The sequence below is a fragment of the Castor canadensis genome, chromosome 11 (assembly GCF_047511655.1).
Source record: "Castor canadensis chromosome 11, mCasCan1.hap1v2, whole genome shotgun sequence".
NCBI lineage: Eukaryota > Metazoa > Chordata > Mammalia > Rodentia > Castoridae > Castor > Castor canadensis.
Window position 1 is genome coordinate 108,922,946 of NC_133396.1, and position 15,219 is coordinate 108,938,164.

At 42.9% G+C, this 15,219-nt stretch overlaps 1 protein-coding gene across 1 annotated transcript; it reads left to right on the forward strand.

The window, feature by feature from the left end:
- The first annotated feature begins 7,910 nt into the window (after positions 1-7,910).
- On the forward strand, positions 7,911-14,608 carry Tchh (trichohyalin). The gene is made up of 3 exons (XM_020155466.2): positions 7,911-8,030; positions 9,382-9,547; positions 10,196-14,608. The coding sequence occupies exons 2-3, from the start codon at positions 9,410-9,412 to the stop codon at positions 13,652-13,654; spliced, it is 3,597 nt and encodes a 1,198-aa protein (XP_020011055.2). The 5' UTR covers positions 7,911-8,030; positions 9,382-9,409; the 3' UTR covers positions 13,655-14,608.
- The last annotated feature ends 611 nt before the right edge of the window (positions 14,609-15,219 follow it).

The following is a 15,219-nucleotide window of genomic DNA, read 5'->3' on the forward strand; positions in this document are numbered from 1 at the left end:
CACCCAGCAGTGGACCCTATTTCTTTAGTGTACTTGTATATTATGACCAGTCTTTACAACTCTCATACCCTCCATAGGCCTGGTATCATGTCTTTTCCAGGGCTTAGTCTCCTTCACTGAGTGTAGTACCTTCCCTTTATTAGATCCCTAACTGGAATTTTTTATTAGCTGGAGAGCAAGTCACTGTGGACATTCATGGAACAGATGAGGGTGTGTAAATCAACATTCTATGGCTTATATTCAGAGACTTACAAAGAGTTTTGCACCTTGTAAAACAGCAAAAAGAACTCTAAAAAGTGATTTTGAAATATGCTAGCCCTGAGAGAAAGAATTGTATTAATATCAGAAAAACTTGACTTTTTGACCTATAAGAAGTTATAATTATTCCTCCTTTGTAACACTTCAAAGATTCAGTTTGTATTGCTGAAAGCACTTTTTTTTTTTTTTTTTGCAATTTAGGAAATACTTTCAAAAGTTGTAGTTATAAATGAGTCTTTAACAATTCACCCTCTGTCCAAAACGGATATAAAGCAGCAGAGATCCCAAAGCTAGGCTGGGCTTGGTCAGATACCAAAATATCAGCATCCCCAGCACTCTTCATCTGTAGATAAGGAAAAGCCTCAAAGAAAAATATCTGAAAAGTTCCAATTACACATCTGCAGAACAGCTAAATAAAAGGGTAGCACAAATGCTTCTTGTATGACCATTTTAGTGAGTTTTAAGGTTTAGAATACTTGTAATTTTAAAATATTGTGCTGTATTATTTAGAGAATAATAGCCAGAAAAAAGTCTTTGTCTTCCCATAGTAAATCTTTTTTGATCTATAAGCATTTATTGACTCGTCTATTTTAGTCAAAGCATGGTATAAGACACTGACCCATGTTATACTGTAAACAATGCAGTATACCAACAATTTGCATAACATTCACATTGAATTAAGTGTTATATGAGATCTAAAAATAAAGTACATGGGAGGATGTGCATGGGTTATATGCAAATACTACTATGTCATCTTATATAAAGGACTTGAGTAGCCTCAGATTGTGGTATCCATGGAGATCCTGAAAAAATCTCCCAAAGATACCAAGAGACAAATGTGCAAGCTAATTACTAATATATACTACTAAATGCTTGGAATTAAACCATTCTTATGGCAATATATCCACTTCAAATCATCAAGAGGTAAGGTAAAATGCCTTATGGTAAGATCTCCAGTTCCTTATACCATGCTTAGAATAGAATAAAGGGCTCAACAAATGCTTATGGATCAAAAGAGACTTACTGTGGGAAGAACCAAGAAACACCCAGCCTGTTTTCCACTTCTCCAGTAATATCTTGAACTCAGATCCTCATTTGAGGCAAAGGACAAGGACATTCAACTGGTCCTCCCAAAGCCCCTTCATTTTATTCTGTTTCCCTATCTGAGTTTAGAATGGTTTTCAGAGCAAAGGGAGAAAGAGAAATCAAAAAGGACAAGATAAGAAGGAATGAGTACAGGAAAGAAATTGAAAGAAAGCTGCTGGAGTGGGGGATATTGTGCTCCAAAGAAGTGTGCACTCCTCTGAAAGGAAGGGGTCAGAAAGAAAGCCTGTGTTGCCACACAGGCCTCCTGCTTTGTTCTATTTCCATCCTTAACTTGGGTCCAGAGTATGATTCACATACTGAAACACCAAGATTAGGACTCAATAACATTATCATGACATGAGTTAGTTATTGAATACCTGGGCCTGGAGAAAACCTTCCAAGCCAAACTGGGCTCTTTTCCACATTTGGGAAGCCATGATCTTACTCCTACAACACAAAGCATCTACTGAGTATGAAGCCTCAGTTTCTACCTTCTTTTAGGGTACCTTTTGGTCATAAGCAAACCTCCTTCAAAAAAATTTATATATATATATATATATATATATATATATATTATAACCAACATGCACAACGTGTGTGTGTGTGTGTGTGTGTGTGTGTGTGTGTGTGTGTGTGTGTAGGCAGTACTGTGGTTTGAACTCAAGGCCTTGTGCTTGCTAGGCAGGTGCTCTACCACATGAGCCAATCCCCAGTCCACTTTGCTTTAGTTATTTTTTTAGCTAGGGTCTTGTGTTTTTGCCCAGAACCAGCTTTGGACCATGATTCTCCAACCTACATGTCCTGAGTAATTGGGATTACAGCAGTGAACCAACATGCACAGCTTATTTTATTTAGATTAGATCTACTGAGGCCCAGGCTAGCCTCAAACTGTTTTCCTCCTGGTCTCTACTTCCCAAATAGGTGGGATTAGAGTAGTGAACCACCACACCTGGCCAAAAATTATTTTTTTAATTTTTTCAATAAGAAAATATTCTAAATTTGTAATTCCATACTTATATATTATTCTGTGTCTATACTTTAGTATTTTTCACCATTTGTGAAGAAACATTAAAACAAGTTAAATGGTAGTGTGCTGAAGTTTTTTCCCTTCTTTTAAAGATGGTTGCTTAAGACTTAATAGTGAGAACACTAAGTGTGAGCATTTCAGTATCATTGTGTAAAACCAAGAAGGCCTCTAACTGTAACTTGTATGATGTTTGTTGTTTTTTAATGAATGCCTAATTTTAAAGAAAAACTTAAGATACAAACTCTCTTATCTCATCACAAATAATAGGTTATCATTCTATTAGAAAAGGAGCTAAATCCAAAAAGAATATAGCATGTCATACAACACCTTTACCCTTGAGGAGCTATTACCCTTCTCTCATGGCAGCTGAGATCCTTTTTATAATAAATGTCATATAGTCTCTACAGCCTAGTCAAACAGCCTGCTTCCTTTATTTGTGGTATTCATTAAATTACAAAAATTAAATTCACCTGTCCCAAGATACCCAAAAGGATATCTTCCGGCAAATCCCAAAGCTCTGTGAAATGGAGGAGCCACTGGATTCTTAGGATAGATACAATTATGGAGCAGGGAAAACAAATGACTTGAAGTCTCTGACCAGTTTTAAAAGTCAGGAGTCCTCTGCTACGCTCTAGGTGACAGTGGGAGATAGTAGTGCTCTCTTTGGGCACCCGTGCTAGTCACCCTGCATAGTATGACGTGAGATGAAAGCATCTGCTGACTCTTGGAGGTATAATTACTCATGGGGTGGGGATATAATTAAAGTAAGGATAATTTACCTTGAAGAAGATAAAAATTAAGAATTATTAATGATCATAATTAGCCTTTTTATATCTAAGAATCACAAAATGCTTTACAAGCTGTAATTATCACAGCTCCCCTCTGAGGAAGGGATTCATATCTTACAGTTCCTCATTTAACACAGGGGTGAAGTGATGGACATGGGAGAAGGCAGAGAGGGGTGGAGTTCTACCTCCTCCCTCATCTGTCCTGGAAGTGGCGAAACTAGAGCGAGGCCCCAGAAAGGCTGACTCCCACTACAGTGAGTGCCCTCATCCTCAGCCATCACCCAAACAGATGATCCATCCCAGAATAAGCAACTCATCTCATTTTGATCTGTTAGACATTTAAACTGCCACAATGCAATAAAATTATATCATATCAGCAAGGATTGTATTAAACACATAATAGAAAGAAAAGATACATTGCTACCTTCAAGGAACTTAAAACCTAATTCAGAAGACAAAATAAGCATTCATTAAAGTAGAAAACAGTAGTAAAACTAATGTATTAACTAGCACTAGGTTATATGATGCTGCCTCTGCATGCTTTGGGGAAAATTTTTTGTCTTTTTAAATTTTTTATTAGGATATATTCATTGTACAGAGGGGACTCATTGTAAAACTTCCAAATAGGCTTATATTGAACATTGGTTAGATCACACCCACCATCTCTCCCCCCTCAATTCCCTCCCCACCCCACTTAAAGCAATTGCAAGAGGTGTAATTGTTCTATTTCATGTAAATATATGAAGTTTTTCAACCATATTCTATGGGAAAAAATTTTTAAGTGGAAGATCATTGCACACAAAGGTCAAGGATTTTGGGGAGAAGATGGAACTTATGTGGGGCCTCAAGTAAACTATATTACATTTTAGACTGTCAGACATGGGATCCCAGAAGATAGGTCAAAGAATAAGGGAAAACTTGAATGACTTAACACAACATGTTAAAGAAAGTCTTCATTGAAGAGATGTTTAGAGAGCTTACAAAAGAATCTTACTTTTTTCAAAGCCATCTAAAATTATCCTACTTTGGACATTTTCCCAGAATGTTGATATCATGGCTCATATTGTGCTCTAAAGAAATCCTGCAGGCTGAAGATGACACTGGAACTTTCTCTGTTTTGTCTAAATTTTCACTTTGGAGACTATCCAACTGATCACAGGCAGGGCCTGGGCCTGGTAAATGTCACAGAATGTCACATCTATTATCTTCTTTTTTTAGGTTTTTTGTTTTTTGTTTTTCTACCAATATTGGAGATCAAATCTAGGGCATTTTGAATGCTAGGCAAGTGCTCTAACCCTTGAACTATACTCCCAACCCTTTTTTGTTTTTATTTTTTGTTTCTGAGACAAGGTCTTGGTACTGTCTTGCCTGGGCTGGCCTTGCACTCAATCCTCCTGCCTCTGCCTCCCAAGTAGCTGGCATTACAAGCGTGTATCTGCGTTTTAACAGAAGAAAATGGGAAAGGAGCTCTTGAATAAATAAATATCAGGAAAAACTAAAATATCCTTAGTTTTCTATTTGTTTGTTTATTAATCCATTGGAATCCCACCCTAAGGATTTCGGCCTAGAGGACCTTCATGATTGATGTGATAAAAATTTAATTTTCTCTTTTCAATTACCATGTCAGAAAGAGTCCAAGTCTTATGGTCAATTACCAGTACAACACTGGACATGTTCTGGACCCACCGATAAAGAAGGACATTCTTATAGAAATGGAGCGAGGGTCCTTGGTTCATTCCTGGACCAGTCAGTAGTGTTCTTTGACTTCTAACTACTTAAAAAAGAAAGGTAATAACATTTGTGCCTATAAAAATATGGATATTGTTCAGATTATCAAAACAACATTTTTCCTGATTTTTTGAGACAGAGTCTCACTATGTAGCTCAAGCTGGCCTGGAACTCATTTCATAGCCTGAACTAGTCCTAAACTTGTGATCCTTCTTCTTGACCTCCTTAGTGCTGGCATTATAGGTGTTAACCACCATGCCTGGCTTTAAAATACTCCATAGGCATTATTGTGTGTGTGTGCATGTGCATGCACGTGTGTCTGTGTGTGTGTGTGTGCATGCAGTGTTGAAGACAGAACTCAGGGCTTTGCACATGCTAAACAAGCACTCTGCCATGAACTTTATATCCCTAGCCAAAACACTGTTATTTTTTGATGAGCCACAGTGAGTGGACACTGCTACTTTCAAAGATTTTGGGGTTTAAATAAAAATAAACAGAACTACTTTGTTAGGACTTAATAATTTTCTACATTTTCTGGCATTTTCCAACCTTTTAAAAAACTAGAAAGCAATTTAAATTGTTTCTGTTCATGTTTCATCTCAGGGAATCTTACTAAAATGATGTTCTTAAATACTGGCCTAGTATAAAATAAAAGAATATTATGAAATAAATAAAAAACTTTTAAAAAAGAATATTATGTAGCAATGAGGGTCACTTCACCAGGGGACTGTCAAACCTACCTAAAATTTAACATTTGAATCTACTTACAGATAGACCAAGATGCAAGAAGAAAAAAGGAGTCAATTCTCTGAGGTTTGTAGAGGTTTATGAGTATTTTCCCTTGTGCTGATTTTAACAAGAGTGGGTAAAAGAGCCATCATTGGACTTCGTTCAGAGTGGGGAACCTGAGCTGAAGCTCCCCAACTGATCACACACAGGTTGGTAAAAACAAAAGCAAACTCAGGAGGTGATGGTAGGAAGATTATGAGTTCAAGGCCAACCTGGGCTACATGGCCAGACCCTCGCCCAAAAAGAGAAACAGAAACAAACATAAGGCAGAATTTGTCCAGGAAATCCCTTGCAGGGCACTCAGACAAAAGGCTACTGCCAGGGTTGGGAAGAACGCTAACACTTGTAATCCTAGCTACTCAAGTGCCAGAGATCAGGAGGATCATGGTTTGAGGCCAGCCAGGACAAAAAGTTAACAAGACCACATCTCAACAAACCAGCTAGGTATGATAGCTATGTAGGAGGTATAAGTAGGAGGATTGTGGTCCAGGCTGGCCTGGGAAAAAACACAAGACCCCATCCAAAAAATAACTAAAGCAAAAAGGTCTGGAAGGCATGGCTCAAGTGATGGAGCCCCTGCCTAGCAAGCTTGAAGCACAAGACCCTGAGTTTAAAACCTTAGTGCCACCATTATCAAAAAGAGAGAGAGAGAGAGAGTGAGTGAGAGAGAGAGAGAGAGCAGTTCTATGATGACTGTGGTTATAGTATGTACAGTGTGAGTATGTGAGATGGTCCAAAGATTAAGAGAACTGTATAAAACCTTAAATAGAAGAAAAAAAGAGAAGTCTTCACTCTTCGAGAGGGAGCCACATCAAATAGGTTCACTAAGCCCAAGAAATATTGAAAATTTTGACACTGCTGGGAAATCTTCAAAAATCACAGACTTCACTACTGAAACCCTTAAGGAGGCAGAAATGAGCCAGGTTTACAATTATCTTCCCATTGTAAATCACTTCTGCCTTCCTCTTAACACCACATCTGAAATGGAAGCAAGTGAGGGTGCAAATAGAATTCAACTCCATTATCATTTGGACTAAGCTGTACATAAAGAAATACCCATCAAGGGCTGGCAGCATGGCTCAAGTGGCAGAGCACTGCCACTAACAAGTGAGAGGCTTTGACTTCAAACATCAGTACCTCAGGAAAAAAAAAAGCCATAAAGATTCACTGAAGGACCCTAAATTCTCCTCGCAATTCAGGAAACCCATACTTGCCTTTGTTAGACAAAGGAGACAGAAATGCAGAGAAGCCACTGAATCACTTAATAGTCTCCATAAATCTATTATGAACCGAAGTTTCATATAGTCTGAAATGGAAGGGTGGGAGTCTTTGACAACCAAGGATAAAACCTAGTTCCTCACAATAAAACAGCACTGACATTCACAAATGGTCACCAGAGTTGAGAAAGCCATGATGGCTCTAATGGGTTAGAATGACTGATTACCTTAATGCGCTTCCAGGAGAAGCAGACTCAAGTGTTTAGATGTCATACTCATTAGTAACTTAGGCTGAGCAGGATGATTACCTCTACAATAATGCATTTCTATTTTTCTATGTTAATGAGAAAAATAAATGAAGAAACTTCATTTATATCCAACACCTATAAGAATGAAATTTCATGATATTTTGTTTTCTTATGAACAGTTTAATAAAACCATATTTTAAGGTACACCCCAAAATTATTTATTGAGGAGGCAATCCTCAATCTGTATGAAAACCATCATCATAAATGTAAAAATTTTTCCACCTGCATTTTTAGAAAAGAAACTTAGCAATTCCTTAAACCCCTCTCATTGTCCTAAAATGGCTTCCAGCAGGATTTCTGAGCAGCTCCTGATGGACTAGCACATGTCATGGAGAAATTAATTGGTTCTCGTCACTTTTATTAAAGTTTTCTGCTTAATTCCAACCTAGAAGTTATATCGTCCATAAAATAAGTGGCTTAGAGGTTACTCCTTTGTAATGAAGTCATGATCAGTCAAGATTTGGAATACTTAATGCCTTTGTTTTATTGTTTAATTTAATTTTAACAATTAAAGAAAATTAGAAATTCTGCCAAATGTTCTACCCTTTCACGTTAGGTGGGGCCAGTACCCTAACTGTCAGGAGGCAAAAACTGTGAACCTCGTGCCAAATAGCTACGTGAGCAAATAGTGAGATAAACAAGCCATTCGTGGAGACAGAGGTGGAGCTGGGCTTGGAATGAATCAGGCCATCCCACAGAGTGGGTGTCTCCTTCCTAAGTTGCTCTCCAGGGCACAATTAAAACCCCTATAAAAAGCTCATCTCCCAGTTACCCAGTACACTTGCCAGCAGTGTCAGCGAGCACTCGACTTCTTCCTCTGGTGAAGTTGGTAAGTCCCAGTCTGTGGGATCATGTTGCTCTGTGTGATTCTTCATTTCTCTAGCCATGGTAGATGTTGGACAAAGGGGCTGGGTTCTATGTTCCAGAAAGGATTTGTATCTTACTATGTGGGCTCTAGCTCATTTATTCCATCCCATCACCTTATGGTTGGAGCCATCACTTGGAGACATGGCCCTTCTCTCAAGGCTGTGAACGCAATACCTTTGCACATCAGGAGATAATCAAAAAGATCAAGGTGATGAGGCTCATATTTTCTGAAACTTGGTCTCTGGTCTCTTTTCATATATTTTGTACCTAATATGGGCAACTTTGTCAGTTAGGGCATCTGAGGCATCTGAGGCATTGCGATGTGGATAAAGAAGTCACCTAGATAAACTACTGTTCACACCTGACCAGCAAAGCCATCTAACACTGATTTACTGGTGGATTTTTTTGTCTTGGTTTTTGCAGTGCTGGGGATAAAACCCAGGACCTTGCACATGCTTGGACAAGCACTCTACCAATGAGAACCAGTTCCCAATCTTTTTTAAAATGTCAACATTCAAATGATTTACTTGGGTTTAACAAAGGCTAGTCAATATCATTCAAAGTTTTCTAAATTGAGTTTAAGAAGACTGACTCTGGCAGCCAACCAGGAAGGACCGCTCAGTATCTTTCAGTTATTGAGAATGTGAATAGCCATAAAATATGAGTTAAGGCCGGTAACCCTCTCTGTGTTCTCTGCATTGATATAACCAAATGTTACAAGGCTATCTTTTTGACTAGGAAAAAGTAGTGCTTAATCTTAGAACTGGTGACTTACGAGTTACACTCCTAGATCTCTTATGGGCTACTGATTTGAGGATAATGCACATCCACTTTTCATTATTCTATGTGTTACCACGTTTTTGCTGACACAATTAGCTGTGTATGGCTCTGTCCACTTTAAGATACTCCTAAGTTTTCCTTCACCTCTTATCTTTCACCCATCCTCTTTGCTCAACTTTAGAAGAAATTGCTTATGAGTACCAATGTATCACATTTAAATTCCTGCATTCCTCTCTTCACTAACTGCTGTGAAATATGCTGGGTAGCTGAAACAGAGAAGGAAAGCATACAGATAATCCAATTTGGATAGACAATAAAATGACTATTAGATAGTTCGTAAATGACTTCCTGGCTTGAGATTTTTCACAATTTCTCTCCTCCTTCTAGAATATAATATTCAAAGATAAAATACTCAAAAAGCCTAAAAAACTACTGGAAATTCAAATTACTTAGAGATCTGTCTAAATCGTTTGAATGAAGGTTTCCCCAAAGCAGAAACAGTTTTGATTCTGCATCATATTTTATTGCTCCAGGTTTACTTGAATTTGAAGGAAGGGAAAAATGTCTTCACTTCTGAAAAGCATCTGTGATATCACTGAAGTTTTCAATCAGTATGCCTCACATGGTTGCGATGGGGCCTCACTAAGCAAGAAAGACCTAAAGAACCTCCTTGAAAGGGAATTTGGAGCTGTCCTTCGGGTAAGAACTACCAAGAAAAGAAAATCTCTCTTTAATTTAGGGATAGTTTTCTTCTCATACGAGAACAGAGCAAGGAATGGGGATTTGTGTTCACTTTACACCACGACAAGTCTACACTACATCCTCATTCCAGTCTAAAGATACTTAATCGACATTGCAGTATTGACATTCTACATAATAGAAGTTAGAAGCAAGTATTTCATGGCTTGATGGCATTGTCAATCAGAATAAACTGTTCATGGCACATTACCACCAAAAATGTCAAATCCATTTGGCCTGTTTTCTACTAAAATGGTGTTGCCATAAACATTTTGTTTTGTTTTCATACATGGAATAGAAAGCAAATCAGGAGTACAGGCTATTTCAAATAGAAATGGCTGCTGGAAATCATAAATTTTCATTTTTGTTTCTCTCAAGGATGAATTCATTTTTATTCTCCCAGCTAAAAAATTTATGGGTTAATCAGCAGTAATTTACAATATACAAAAATTTCCAACAAATCTTGGCTTTGAGGTTCACATTTTACCTGGGGAAACAAAATGTGACACACACTAGCATTTTTCTAATTGCTCTGAATGTCTCTTGGATGTGAGGGTGAAATTTTACGGCCTGTAAATAGCACATTGTACTTTGTCTTAATCTTTTCAGAGACCACATGACCCTGAGGCGGTAGATCTGATTCTAGAACTTCTGGACCGCGACTCCAATGGGCAGGTGGATTTCAATGAATTCCTCCTCTTCGTTTTCAAGGCGGCTCAAGCTTGTTACTATGCCCTAGGCCAGGCCGCGGGGCTAGATGAGGAGAAGCGTGAGGGAAAGGGGAGCCTCTTACAAGATCGCAGGCAAGAAGACCAAAGAAGATTCGAGCCCCAGGATGAAGAACCTGGGCGCCCAAGCTGGCAGAAGCAGCACGAGCAGGAGAGGGAGCAGGAACGGGGGAACCGGCAAGAAAGACTTGAGGAGCGCGACAGGCAGCAGCGCGACGAGGAGCAGCGGTTGCAGCGGCTGGAACAGCAAGAGCGGCGCGCAGAGGAAGAGCAGCTGAGGAGGCGCAAGGGCCGCGACGCGGAGGAGTTTTCTGAGCAAGAGGAACAGTACGGGAGTGAGAGGCGGGAGCAGCGAGAGCGCCAGGAGGAGCGGCTGCAGAGACGCGAGCGGCAAGAGCTGGACAGCGAGCGCCGGACGGAAGAGAGGCAGCAGCTGCGCGAGCAGCAGGAGCAGAGGCGCGAGCAGCAGCTGGTGGCTGAGGAGGAGCAGGCCCGGCGCCAGGACGAAAGCCGCGCCCAAAAGTGGCAGTGGCAGCTAGAAAGCGAGGCGGAGGCGCGTCAGAGCAAAGTCTACTCCAGGCCTCGCAGGCAGGAGGAGCAGAGGCTCCGTCAGGAGCAGGAGGAGGAGCAGAGGCGGCGCCGCGAGCGGGAGCTGCAGCGGCAGCAGCTGGAAGAGGAGCAGCAGCAGCGCCGCCGCGAGCAGCTGAGGGAGGAGGAGCGACGGGAGTCGCAACAACGGTTTTATGGGGAACAGGACCCCCGCCGCCAGCAACGCGAGAGGGAGCAGGAGCTGCGCTTCCGTGAGGAGGAGCAGCTGCAACGAAGGGAGCTCCAGGACAGCCTCGCTGAGGACCCACAGAGGAGGCGACGCCAGGAGGAGCAAAGCTGGAGGTGGCAACTAGAGGAAGAAAGCCAGAAACGCCGCTACACGCTCTTCGCGAAGCCCGGCCAGCGAGAGCAGCGGAGGGAGGAAGCGCAGCTGCGACAAGAACGGGAAGAACTGAGGCTGCGTCGCCAGGAGGAGCAGCAGCTGCGCGGCCAAGAACGTGACAGAAAATTCCGGGAGAAGCAAGAGTTGCGTCAGGAAAGAGAGGAAGAGCAGCTGCGCCGCCAAGAGCGTGAGCAACAGCTTCGCAGAGAGCGCGACAGGAAATTCCAGGAGGAAGAAGAGCTGCGCCAGGAACAGGAAGAAGAGCAGCTGCGCCGCCAGGAACGCGACAGGAAGTTCCGTGGAGAGCAAGAGCTCCGTCAGGAACGGGAGGAAGAGCAGCTGCGCCGGGAGCGCGACAGGAAATTCCAGGAGGAACAAGAGCTGCGTCAGGAAAGAGAAGAGGAGCAGCTGCGCCGCCAGGAGCGCGAGCAACAGCTTCGGGAACGTGACAGGAAATTCCAGGAAGAGGAAGAGTTCCGTCAGGAAAGAGAGGAGCAGCAACTGCGCCGCCAGGAACGCGACAGAGAATTCCGAGAGGAACAAGAGCTGCGTCAGGAACGGGAGGAAGAGCAGCTGCGCCGCCAGGAACGCGACAGAAAGTTCCGCAGAGAACAAGAGCTGCGTCAGGTAAGAGAGGAGGAGCAGCTGCGCCGTGAGGAGCGTGAGCAACAGCTTCGCAGAGAGCGCGACAGAAAATTCCAAGAGGAAGAAGAACTGCGCCAGGAACGGGAGGAAGAGCAGCTGCGTCGCCAGGAACGCGACAGGAAATTCCGAGAGGAAAAAGAGCTGCGTCAGGAAAGAGAGGAAGAGCAACTGCGCCGCCAGGAACGTGACAGAAAATTCCGCAGGGAACAAGAGCTGCGTCAGGAAAGAGAAGAGCAGCAGCTGCGCCGTGAGCTTGACAGGAAATTCCGAGAGCAAGAGCTTAGTCAGGAGAGGGAGGAAGAGCAGCAGCTGCGCCAGGAAAAAGAAGAGCAGCTGCGCCGCCAGGAACGTGACAGAAAATTCCGCAGAGAACAAGAGCTGCGTCAGGAAAGAGAAGAGCAGCTGAGCCGCCAGGAACGCGACAGAAGATTCCGCAGGGAACAAGAGCTGCGTCAGGAGAGGGAAGAAGAGCAGCTGCGCCGGGAGCGCGACAGGAAATTCCAGGAGGAACAAGAGCTGCGTCAGGAAAGAGAAGAGGAGCAGCTGCGCCGCCAGGAGCGCGAGCAACAGCTTCGGGAACGTGACAGGAAATTCCAGGAAGAGGAAGAGTTCCGTCAGGAAAGAGAGGAGCAGCAGCTGCGCCGCCAGGAACGCGACAGAAAATTCCGCAGAGAACAAGAGCTGCGCCAGGAAAGAGAAGAGGAACAAGAGCTGCGCCGCCAGGAACGGGAAGAAGAGCAGCTGCGCCGCCAGGAAAGCGACAGAAAGTTCCGAGGGGAACAAGAGCTGCGCCAGGAACGGGAGGAAGAGCAGCTGCGCCGCCAGGAACTGGACAGGAAGTTCCGCAGAGAACAAGAGCTGCGCCGGGAGGAGCGTGAGCAACTGCTTCGCAGAGAACGCGACAGAAAATTCCAAGAGGAAGAAGAACTGCGCCAGGAACGGGAGGAAGAGCAGCTGCGCCGTCAGGAACGCGACAGAAAGTTCCGAGGGGAACAAGAGCTCCGTCAGGAACGTGACAGGCAGTTCCGCAGAGAACAAGAGCTGCGCCAGGTAAGAGAGGAGGAGCAGCTGCGCCGTGAGGAGCGTGAGCAACTGCTTCGCAGAGAGCGCGACAGAAAATTCCAAGAGGAAGAAGAACTGCGCCAGGAACGGGAGGAAGAGCAGCTGCGTCGCCAGGAACGTGACAGGAAGTTCCGCGGGGAACAAGAACTGCGCCAGGAACGGGAGGAAGAGCAGCTGCGTCGCCAGGAACGCGACAGAAAATTCCGCAGAGAACAAGAGCTGCGTCAGGAGAGGGAGGAAGAGCAGTTCCTCCGGGAGCGCGACAGAAAATTCCAAGAGGAAGAAGAGCTGCGTCAGGAACGGGAGGAAGAGCAGCTGCGCCGCCAGGAACGCGACAGAAGAATCCGCAGGGAACAAGAGCTGCGTCAGGAACGGGAGGAGGAGCAGCTGAGCCGTCAGGAACGCAGCAGAAGAATCCGCAGGGAACAAGAGCTGCGTCAGGAACGGGAGGAGGAGCAGCTGCGTGGGCAGGAGCGAGCCCGGCAGTACGGGGCCGAGGAGCAGTTTGCGAGGGAGAAGAGTCGTCGTCAAGAACAGGAACTGCGGCGGGAAGAGCAGATCCGCCGAGAGAGGCAGTTCCGGGAAGACACGGGTCACAGGCAGCTGCAGGAGTCTGGCAGGAGCCAGTTCGCCCACGTGCCGGTGCGCTCCAGCCCTCTCTATGAGTACATCCAAGAGCAGAGGTCTCAGTACCGTCCTTAGACGCCGCCAGCACCCCGACGCCTGCCAATGCTTCAAGCTGAAGAATAGAAACGCGGGGTGCCAGGTGTTCACTCACGTGTTTCTGGTTGTGAGGAATCTCTCATCTCTCTGATGTTAGAATGTGTCTTTTCTTCCAAAATCTTCCACTACTCATTTCATCACTTTGTACTCTGCCTTTTATTCTTTCTCGGCTATTTCTTTACGCAAGATGTCTTTGTTATTGGTGCACATATAGTATCCATACAAAAAAAATTAACTCATTTTAACTTGTGTAAGGAGTTTTTTTGAGGAACACTGGTTTATTGCTTCAAAAGTAAGACTACTACAGCAATTTGAGAATTGGGACTATATTTTAAGTTGATTTTTTTCCTTAGGCTTGATTTTTCATTGATCTTTACCTCCAAAAGTGTCTCATTATTTCACCAACTTTTTGTAACTTTCGGTTCAGAAGGAGTGACTTCTGCAAAAAAGTTCCCTGCAAAATCAGCCCATAACTGAAAGAAATACCTGTTAAGCGTAGGATTAGCTTGAAGATTTAGAATTTGGGATCAAATTTTACTCTTTACTTACTTAACACTTAAAATCTCAGGAAGCAAAGGCAAGGTGTTTCTCAAAATTCCAAACTCAAGTTTTAAAACTGCTGTAGTCTGTAGTGCTCAGTTCTATTCCCCCAAGTTCTGATGAGTTTGAGAGTATTAGTTCTTTTGTGAGTTTAGTTTAGAGAAAACCTACTCAAGATACAGTATGCATATGTCTTGCTCTAGGGTCAATTAAAAAATCATAGCTTGTTGGGGAAAGGAGAAGGGGAAATGTGTGAAGAGAAGGGCAAGTTTCTAGAAATCCTTTGACAAGACTCATCAGCCCACAATCTTTTAAGGCCTAATACTATCTTGGGAGACATTCTTGTTGAAATAATTGAACTTTGTGAAAAATTAATAAATGTTTGGCAAATAATTTTTGTCTGTTTTAACTGTGGGTCAGTCATAACTCAAGATCTAATAATCTTCAAATGAACATTCCTAATCACTTAAAGTATTTTTGTTACTATTATCTATATTCAAATATGAAGCTGGGAGGGAAGAACCTTTCACCATCCATTTTTTCCAGTTGGGGCAAACCTTGTATTATCATCCCCACATGAATCCTCTTTCCATTTAATTTTGTTCCTGGACCCACAGCTCTCTTGTGTCCTTTCTCACTGGTCATGAAAATTACTGGTGCTCCCAATGTTTGTTAATATTTCCTCATGAGAATGCAGCAGCCTCTTGATCTTTGATGTTTGATAAACCAATGATAAAAAAATGACCTAAAACTTCAGATCAGCACTATAGACATTGTAGATGATCTCTTAATTTAAGCAACATAATCCATAAAGTAACTGAATCAGAAAATGCTGAAGAGCAGCCAGGCAAAAGTATTGTCGTCCCATAATCCAAAAACTCCTTGCCACTTGCTGAACTCTGAATACATTATTCAGTTTGATGACTTAAGAATAAAGCTAAGAAGATGGCAATGAGGATATCACCATCCCTAATTGTGAGGCTTATGAATGAGAAAATGTCCTA

Excerpts from the sequence above, each read along its gene's own strand:
- Tchh (XM_020155466.2), top strand. The coding sequence starts at position 9,410 with ATGTCTTCACTTCTGAAAAGCATCTGTGATATCACTGAAGTTTTCAAT. Across the intron at positions 9,548-10,195 it reads AATTTGGAGCTGTCCTTCGG|AGACCACATGACCCTGAGGC; the intron begins GTAAGAACTACC and ends TAATCTTTTCAG.